The following is a 9,605-nucleotide window of genomic DNA, read 5'->3' as shown; positions in this document are numbered from 1 at the left end:
TCCCATTTAATCCTCTCCTTCCAGGTTAACTCCTTTCTTGCTGTGGTGTCCGGCCTGGCCCCCACTCACCAACCTGCTTTTGACTTCACTCCAGTGGTATTTTCTCTTTGTGACTGTCTATCAATATTTAATACAGTGGTGTCAGGTTTGCTGCAAGATGAGAGCAACTACCAGAAACCTTGAATTATACATCACGTGGTGGGGGAGGCTGGGAGCGTTTTCTTTCGGACCCAGAGCTGTGGGAGCTGATCTCCAGGGCCTGCAGCTTGGCACGCCGGGGATGGAGGAGCCCCCGAAGAAGCCGAGCCAGCGGCACGAGGGGCGGCCCCGCAAGGTGCGGTTCCGGATCTCCTCGGCGTACAGCGGGCGGGTGCTGAAGCAGGTCTACGAGGACGGGCAGGAGCTCGAGCCCCCGGCCAAGGAGCACTCGCGGCGCTTCCTGCGCCACAGCTTCGAGCCAGAGGAGCCCCTCTGCGGGCCCGGGGGGCTGCCAGAGCCCAGCTTCCACTGGCCCACGGCGCTGACCGCCCGGAGGATCAGCATCCTGCGGGAGGAGCAGCACCACGGGCTCCTCCCTGCCGGCAGCGTGCCCCTGCCCAGCGACTGCCAGCCCGGCGCCAGCCTCTGCAGGGTAAGTGCTGCCCTGTCCCCGTGCCAGCCTCCGCAGGGTCAGTGCTGCCCTGTCCCCTGCCAGCCTCTGCAGGGTCAGTGCTGCCCTGTCCCCGTGCCAGCCTCCGCAGGGTCAGTGCTGCCCTGTCCCCTGCCAGCCCCTGCAGGGTCAGTGCTGCCCTGTCCCCTGCCAGCCCCTGCAGGGTCAGTGCTGCCCTGTCCCCTGCCAGCCTCTGCAGGGTCAGTGCTGCCCTGTCCCCTGCCAGCCCCTGCAGGGTCAGTGCTGCCCTGTCCCCTGCCAGCCTCTGCAGGGTCAGTGCTGCCCTGTCCCCTGCCAGCCTCTGCAGGGTAAGTGCTGCCCTGTCCCCTGCCAGCCCCTGCAGGGTCAGTGCTGCCCTGTCCCCTGCCAGCCTCCGCAGGGTCAGTGCTGCCCTGTCCCCTGCCAGCCTCTGCAGGGTCAGTGCTGCCCTGTCCAGCGACTGCCTCTGCAGGGTCAGTGCTGCCCTGTCCCCCGCCAGCCCCTGCAGGGTCAGTGCTGCCCGTGGCTGTCCCCTGCCAGCCTCTGCAGGGTCAGTGCTGCCCTGTCCCCCACCAGCCTCTGCAGGGTCAGTGCTGTCCTGTCCCCTGCCAGCCTCTGCAGGGTCAGTGCTGCCCGTGGCTGTCCCCCTGCCAGCCTCTGCAGGGTCAGTGCTGCCCGTGGCTGTCCCCCTGTCACCCTCTGCAGGGTCAGTGCTGCCCTGTCCCCTGCCAGCCTCTGCAGGGTCAGTGCTGTCCTGTCCCTTGTCACCCTCCGCAGGGTCAGTGCTGCCCGTGGCTGTCCCCCTCTGGGCTCAGCTCGGGTAAATCCTGCCTGGAGGGACGTGGTGACAGGAGCCTCACACTGCAGCCTCACCCACATAAAACTGTTCTCTCAGGCCAGGACGTGGAAAGGGTGGTTGTGACTCTCCAACTGCTGTTCCAGGAATCCTGTGTGCTGCATGTGCCACACGTGGCAGGATCCTCAGGGTCTGCAGGAGGGCGCAGCATCTGCCAGCTGTGCTCCAGCTGTGCTCTGGCTTCTCCCAGTCCTGGTCTGCATCTGTCCATTGGGCAGAGTCAAAGAGAACATTTCCATACACATTGATATCTGTACACAGGAATCCTACTGCATGTAGACCAGTCAGATGTAAGGAGGATGTTAAGTTAATGAGACATATTTAAAATATTAAAGTCGTGTGACTTTGGCTGGCAGGAAGCCAGTGCTGCCATCAGGGTACCAGGTGTCTGCATTCCCTGGCAGCCAGGATTCCCCTTTGGCTACTTTGACAACCCCAGCTTAGTTCCACTGGCTATTTTCTTAACATATAATTAATGCCACTGATAGAGAGGTGCTTCTTTAGTCCTCATAAAGAGGCAGTACATGCACAATATGTGTAAATACATTTGTGGCCTTGATTTGAACACGCTGGAAGTCTGTTAACTCCCGGTGCTCATCAAAGCTGTGCTGGGAAGCCCAGGTGGCTGACATTCGACCCGTTGACACACTGGACATGCAGTTTGCCTGAAAACACCAGACCACGATGAATCTCTCCTGCCCAAGGACAGCGCACCACTGTGATCTTATCCAACCCGTTAATTTGTTTTGCATTCTTGGGTAACGCTCCTCTCCCTCCCCAGAGTCCCCAGCCACAGATACCTGGAGTAACCACGCTGTCCAGGACCAGCCTGTGCTGCATCAGCACGCACTGGGGCTTGGAGACGCCGTGTCTGTGGCACACACCAGGCTCTCACCTTCTGCAGGGGGGCAGGACTTGTGCTCACCTGCCTCCCCTCGTGTTCCTCCCCACGGGGAAGCAGGTGCCCCACTGCCAGGAGAGCAGCGGCTGCCACAGCAGCTGATGTGACTCGGGGCATTTTTTAGGAGAACGTCTCCTTTTGCATGGCTCCTTGACACACACACTGAGTGTCTGAAATGTGAAGAGTGTAAAACAATCGGCCCCAGTAACTCCATATGGCACCAGGGAGGAGGGACCGGGTCAGCAAAGTGCTGCTCTCAGGGAAGTGTTTGACCAAGTTTAGCTTTAAAATCACTAGGAAAACAAAATACAAATTCACTCAGTTGGGCGTACCTCCACCAAGTTGCTGAATGTTCTGGGGGTGGTCAGGGGAGCTGGCCTGGTGGAGGGGACACTCTTCTGGAAGCTCAGGGACCTTCAGTGTTTGCGGAGTGAATTTATGCTGGTGAGACACTGGCAATCTCCTTCTTCAGACTTCCTCAGTTGTAGATTTTGGCAAGATCATCATCTACACCAATAACCTGAAAATCATCCGTGCGCCGATGGACCAGAAAGAGCTCATGAGGAGAATCATCCAGACCGAGGGAATAAATGACTGGACGTTCGTGTACCGGGAGAAGAAAGAACGATTCAGTGGTGCCCATAAAAGAGACGTGGAGAATAAGGTCACTTGCACCCAGCACATGCAGGTAAGAGAAAAGGAAAGTGTTTTTCCCCCTTAACCCTGGTCAAACCACCCGAGCCCCATCCATTTCTGGCTCCCAGGTAAGTTTGGATAAACAGCACCACTCTGTTTCCCTCAGGAGATAACGACCAGCCCTGCTGAGATCCTGCTCTGGGGACAGCGGGGCTGGCCCCGGGTGCTCATGTCTCCCACTGGTTTCTTCCCTGGAGGTGGCTGGCTTTACAGAGCTTGGCTGGGCTCCATCCCTTGCCACCCCTCCCGTGGGATAAGAGCAGGCCGGAGTTTCTGCAGCCTGACAAGGCTAAACACAGCTGCTCTGTGGCTGAGACTGCTTCAGGCTAAAATTTTAGTATCAGCTGAAATAAGGTTGTGCCTTACATTTGCTTTCTCACGGGGGAGTCTTTGTTGGTCGGGATCCCAATTAGTCTGACCACGATTTGATCCCACAAAGCCTAATGTGTCACGCGGAGCTGATGCAGTTTCATGGATCTGAGCGCGGGTCACCGCAGCCCTGCTGCTCCCAGGAATTTCAAGGTGGGATTTGGAAGAGGCTGCCTGGCACAGCGGGAGAGAGGCAGGCACAAAGGACAGGTCAAAAGAAAGAGTGCATGCTGGCGAGGAGGGATTTGGGCAGAGAGGGTGACGAGCAATCCCTGAAGAAATGAAGCGTGGCTCAAACCTGAGGCTGCAGAGTGGAAATGGTGTGATAAGAAATGACAGGAGGATGGTGTGCAGAGGAAAAAGATGAGTTTGGAGGGTTGTAAGCCCAGTCACATTAACTTCTACTTTTCTAGCAGTAGCCACAAATTGTCCCCAAGCATGTGGGAGCCTTTTTGTCCAAGCCCTCGCTGTGGAGAACTGATCGTCATGGGCGGAGCGGCGTGTCAGGAGCAGCTGAGATGGCAAAGACCGGGAGAGAGAACCTCCCTCTTTCAGGAATGTCCCCGACTTTGTTATCTCACACCCACTAACAAATTCCGTTCTGCTGTCTGCTTCAGGAGGGCGATGCTGGACGCGGCTGCTCCCAGTGCAGAGGCTCGGGCTGCGCTCCCTGCGAGCTGTGCCACGGAAGCAAGTTCTCGATGCTGGCGAACCGATTCCGGGAGTCGTACCGGGCGCTGCGCTGTCCGGCGTGCGACGAGAGCGGGCTGCAGCCGTGCCGGGTGTGCGCCGCCTGAGCGGCCGGGGGCTGCCGGGGGGCTCCCAGCGGGACAGGCGCTCCGGACACATCCCGCCGGGGCTGCGCAGCTGCTCCTCCGCTCCGGGCTGCCCTGGGGCCGGGCTGAGCGGGTGAGCGCGCCCCGAGCCCCGCTGCAGGGCAGGCACAGCCCGAGCAGCGCCCGCAGCGGGCGCACCCGCGGGGATGGGGGTCCCTGGAGCCCGCGCTGGCACCGCCCTGCCCCGGGGGCCTCTGCCCGGCACGGCCCGGGGACCACGGGGAGACACCAGAGGAGAGGGGCACGGCAGCGCCTGCAGGTGTGCGGGCAGTACCTGCCAGGTGTGCGGGCAGTACCAGCGCAGGTGGTACCAGTGCAGGTGTGCAGCTGATACCAGTGCAGGCAGTACCAGTGCAGGTGATACCAGTGCAGGTGTGCAGGCAGTACCAGTGCAGGTGGTACCAGTGCAGCTGCAGTCAGTACTGGGACCAGTCTGTACCAGTGCAGGTGTGCAGGTGATACCAGTGCAGGCAGTACCCGTGCAGGCGGTACCAGCACAGGTGTGTGGGCAGTACCAGTGCAGCTGCAGTCAGTACTGGTATCACTCTGTCCCATGCAGGTGCAGTCACTGTGGTGCCAGCTGGTACCAGGGGATTCCAGCCAGGCCTGTGCTCCAGTGCCTCTCTGGGTTTAACTTGCTGCACACCAGCAGTGGCACTGCCGATGCAGTTCTGTCTCTGTGCCCTGCAGGTCACAAGCATTCCCGAGGTTTTGCTGATCTGACACCTGCTTCAGTGACACAGGGATTCCTTTGGGGTCTGATTTATGGCGGGAGCCGAAAACCCTTCCCAAACCTGGAGGTATAAAAAAAGTGTATGTGAATTTATTATTCTAAATAGAAATTATTAAGTTTTAGCCTCCCTACAAGGAAGGGCTGAATTAAAACTCCCCTGAATGCTACTCAGCACTTCTCGGGACCAGGCTGAGGGTGAGCAGGACAGCTCTTGCTCAATGCTAACCCCGTGTTGTAATCTGCAGCAGGTAAACGCTAATTAGCGGGATGAAGCAACGCTGGGATCCTCTGCAGGCTGCCCCTGGTGCACAGAGCACAGGGCTCTGCTGTGGGAGCCTCAGCCAAACAGGGGAAAGGGTCTTTTTTTCCTCTAAAGCATTAACTTATTCCTTTTTGCATTCAGGAGTGGTGTCAGTGCAGCCTTAACTCCCCTGTTGGCTCTGAGACCCTGCTGAGTCAGAGGCTGCTCCCTGGTGCTTCACGCTGAGGCTGCACGCCCAGGCAGGGTCATTCATGGCCAAGTGCCTCTTTCCCTGTGCTGGGTCACAAAGTTTCTCTGCAGTACTCAAATTATTCAAAATAATACTGTTCTAGCTCCCACAGTTCCATGTCTTCTGCTGAAATTGTGCTGTGGGTACTGAGGGTTTCTTTTCTCAAAAGTGCATCAATCTACAGGAGATGCTTGATCAGTTTCATCCACCATATCCGTATCTGCAATGTCAAAAATGTTGTCCTAGGGGTATCACTGAGGGCAGGTGAGACTTCCCAGATCAGAAATTGCTGTCAGGCAGATCCCTTCCCTCAAACACGACCAGTTTGATCTCAGTTTGCTGGGCTTGCTGGAGAGTTTGCTGGCTAAAGATAAGAAAAAATGCAAAACTGCCTGATACTGTTTACAGTAAAACTAAACACAAATGTGCACTTATAAGATCAATATTTATTGTCCTTTGGTAATTATAATGTTTCCCAACCGCTGTCACTCCTCCTGGCTGTGTCAGCTGTTCCCATCTTGGGGACATGTCCCAGGGGTGATGCCTGCAGCCAGGAGCTGAGCTCTGCCCCTGCTCAGCCCCAGCCCACAGGTTCCAGTGTCCTGGGGGCCGCGGGCCAAGCAGAGCAGGGATTTGCTTCCCCAGCTTCCAATGTACTCCTTTCCTTTCTGGTAACATGCTGGCTTGCTTTACCCAATAAATGGTTTATTTCTCTTATTTCACATGGCAAAAGCTTGAACTTTCCTACAGCATCCTGGTGAGCTGAGTGCTGAGGCAATGGGCTTGTCACAGGCTGCTGGTGCTACTCCTGCTGCGTTCAGAGCCCCCATCCCTCCCCCCTGCCCTCTGGGCTGCTGGCACGGGGTGGAGGGCACAGGCTGGGCCCCAGGTGCCCCGCTCCAGCCTGGCTCTGCCCCCAGCCCAGCAGCACAGGTGTGGCTCTGGCCACGGCCCAGCCCTGACGGGCACAGCTGAGCCCCCCGGCCTCGGGCAGCGCCACCGTGACCCGCCCTGGGCAGCCTGGCTCCTGCTGCTGCCATCCCCCCGCCGGACCGCGGCTTCTGCTGGGTGACCTTTCCTCAAAAACTGTCACATCTTTACAGTCTGGATTGCTTCGTGGGTCAGGGTAGGAGGGGAAGGTGACGTGTTGCGCCTCTGCTGAAAAATAACAAGTTTTTCCTGTTTGCTGAAAGCCTGGAAAGATGACACTGGGCTTGCTGAACTCACCAGGCTTCTGCATGTGATCTCAGCGGGGTCAGCTGAAGTGTCTCTGATGAGAACGGTGAATGGAATACAGGATTCTCTAAAAAATGTGGGTTTGGTTTAATTAAGCACGTATTTTTTTTCTGGTGTTTAATGGCTCAACAATAGAAGCAGACCCCTGGAGTGGTGGTGTACCCTGCACCGAACCCCAAACTCTCCTGCATGTGAGATCCCTTTACAAAGGAAAAACCCAAATACCTCTGCAACTGCCAGGACTTTGAGCAGTCAGTGCAGGCAGAGATGCTTCCTCTGGAGTGTATTTCTCATGTTTTTTGTTCATTTCCTACAGCTGTTCTTGTTTTGCCTCAGAACAGGAGCACACAAAAAGGCGTTTAAGGGTTTCTCTATACAAAAAACAAACCCAAGAGCAAAAAACGCAGCCACTTCTTCTCTGGCCCTGCAGCAGGACTCCGGAGCCGAGCGTCTGCCGGCTCGGGCAGCCTCGTTCAGCGGCTGGTGTTGGCTGCCACACCATGGCGAAGGATGGATGTGCTCTGCGAGGCGGGGGAACGCTCGGAGCCAACTGGGAGAGAGAACTCAGGGCCTCCCCTCGAAAAGAGAACTCAGGACCTCCCCTCGAAAAGAGAACTCAGGGCCTCCCCTCGCTGACTCTCCCGAGAGCCCGGCAGATCACGGCGAAAGGAGAGGCAGAGCTGGTGCTCTCCGTGGTGAAGGGTTGAGCCCAAGCAGGAGCTCAGAGGGGATCGTTCCCGTGTCCGTGTGTCCCAGGAGGGAAGGCTGGAGCTGGGCAGCGAGGCTGAGGTCAAACCATCCTGCTGGAGCTGGGCAGTGGGGCTGAGGGCAGCGGGGAGCAGGGCTGGGGTCAAACCATCCTGCTGGAGCTGGGCAGCGTGCTGCACGGCTCCAACCCAGCATAGCGGCGCTGAGGAGGAGATTCCCAGAGTTACTAATGAAGGCCGTGGTTAGAGCTGACTCGAGGGCTCCTGCCCTGCTTCTCCCTGCCGAGACTCTGCAGGCGGAGCCCTGGAATGTTGTTGTGCTGCAAATCAGGGTGGGAAGGTGTGACCAGACAAGCTCCCAGAGACACCAGAGCCAAAGCTGCCGGGGTTCTTCAAGGCCGTGTCAGTGCCGAGACACCTCCTGGCCCACGGCAATCCCACGTGTGGCCTCAGCTGGGGGTTTTGTGCATCTGCAGCAGCTTGTGGTCCATGGGGATGGAGCACAGAGCTCCCCTGGGCAGTGGAAAGCGCCACTCTGGGGTTTGGGTATTTTTTGGGTGGCCTTTAATTGGTTGCAGGGGTCATTGTAAAGTGAGCCCATGATCCAGGAACAAAACACTTCGTTCATGTGTGATGAATTGATCTGTATTTGAAATACGCACATCCGTATGTGAAAGGGTTTTGTATTTATCAATCTTTATCACAGTGACTAATGTGTGCAGTGGGTTTTTAATTTACATTTATTCACAGCCACCACCCTTCCAAAGCAGAAAACAAGTGGAGGAATCCGGAAAGCTTTAGCTGAATTTGCACTACCACTGCCTTATTTCCCTGCAGCTAAAAAGGAAAGAATTGGAATAGTTATGAATTTAAACATTATTATTTTTGCAAGTCTTTGAGGCTGTCGTTTTGATTTATGTGGGCTACATTTGATCTACATGCAAACCCAGCCTTCATTGCTTTGAAATCTTTTGATTTTACACGAACTGCTGTGTGTGAGCTGCAGCGATGTCTCTGTGCTGCAGAACTCGGTGCAGCCCGGTGATTCCCTGCAACAACTTCTGGGAAACGCCGCTGGTACCTGCTGGAAAGGATGGCACGGGCTCCAGCCAGCAAAGGTGCGCGGGCTCTGAACTCCCTGGGTTCGGAATAACGACCAACGAGATCGATTCCACTCGGTGCTGTTCGTGGAAAACTGTCCATGTGTTTGCTGGGCGATGGGCGAGGGCGCAGGGATTCTTGGTGTAGTTTTATTTGCTGGGTTTTTGCAAGTGGGGCACTGCTGGTTCTGGTTCGAGTAATGCCCAGGAATGGCCCTGGAACCGCTGGGATGCCCAGGCTGAGATGCTGAGGGCTTCTGGAGACACCCAAAGCCAGCAGTGGGGTGGGCAAAATAATTTGGACTTATGGGTGGGTCACAGGCAAAGTCAGCTCTGTGGTTGCTTTAGGTCCATCAGTGCGATGGAGGAGAAAACTCCTTGGAAAAAGCAAACCATTCTGGAAAGAAATTTATCACAGGAGCTCATTAACGATTTTAGGAGAAGTGTGCACTCTGTGTGGGGATACCAGTCCCTGTTTCCCAGGCTTTGGCATGCTGAGGGATGGCGTGTGGGGCTGGGCACTGCTGAGGGCTGGGGGTGCCTGAGCCTGGGGTGTCTCTCTCCCGAGGTGTCTCTCCTCAGTCTTTCTCCTGGGGTGCCTCTCCCCAGGTCTCCCCCACCGGATGTCTCTCATCCTTCCCGGGGTGTCTCTCTCTCCCCGGGTGTCTCTCCCCAGGTGTCTGTCTGTCTCTCCCCCAGTCTCTCTCTTTCTCTCCCCAGGTGTCTGTCTGTCTCTCTCCCCAGGTGAGTCTCTCTCTCTCCCCCGGTGTCTGTCTGTCTGTCTCTCTCCCGGTCTGTCTCTCTCCCCCGGTGTCTGTCTGTCTGTCTGTCTGTCTGTCCTGGGGTCTCTCCCGGTCCCCCTGCGGCGCTGCGGGATGGCCACACGGTGGCGCCACTGCCCGGAAGGTGCCGGGGGACCGAGGGGGACAGAGGGACACGGGGACAGAGGGACAGAGGGACACGGGGACAGAGGGGGACAGCGGGACACGGGGACAGAGGGACAGGGCACAGGGGGACACGGGGACAGAGGGACACGGGACAGAGGGACACGG

General features: G+C 57.0%; 1 protein-coding gene across 1 annotated transcript; it reads left to right on the top strand.

Moving 5' to 3' along the window:
* The first annotated feature begins 280 nt into the window (after positions 1-280).
* GRXCR2 (glutaredoxin and cysteine rich domain containing 2) lies at positions 281-4,828 on the top strand. The gene is made up of 3 exons (XM_038150322.1): positions 281-631; positions 2,858-3,073; positions 4,068-4,828. The coding sequence occupies exons 1-3, from the start codon at positions 281-283 to the stop codon at positions 4,245-4,247; spliced, it is 747 nt and encodes a 248-aa protein (XP_038006250.1). The 3' UTR covers positions 4,248-4,828.
* Positions 4,829-9,605: the final 4,777 nt, after the last annotated feature.

The sequence above is a fragment of the Motacilla alba genome, chromosome 13 (assembly GCF_015832195.1).
Source record: "Motacilla alba alba isolate MOTALB_02 chromosome 13, Motacilla_alba_V1.0_pri, whole genome shotgun sequence".
In the NCBI taxonomy this organism is placed as follows: Eukaryota; Metazoa; Chordata; class Aves; order Passeriformes; family Motacillidae; genus Motacilla; species Motacilla alba.
The sequence above is the reverse complement of the archived record's forward strand: the minus strand, read 5'-3'. Positions and strand labels throughout refer to the sequence as shown.

What these genes read in the sequence shown, in the direction of transcription:
- GRXCR2 (XM_038150322.1), top strand. Translation starts at nt 281, where the DNA reads ATGGAGGAGCCCCCGAAGAAGCCGAGCCAGCGGCACGAGGGGCGGCCC. An exon ending in CCGGCGCCAGCCTCTGCAGG is followed by an intron (nt 632 to 2,857) that starts GTAAGTGCTGCC and finishes CTCCTTCTTCAG; the next exon opens with ACTTCCTCAGTTGTAGATTT. An exon ending in CTTGCACCCAGCACATGCAG is followed by an intron (nt 3,074 to 4,067) that starts GTAAGAGAAAAG and finishes TGTCTGCTTCAG; the next exon opens with GAGGGCGATGCTGGACGCGG.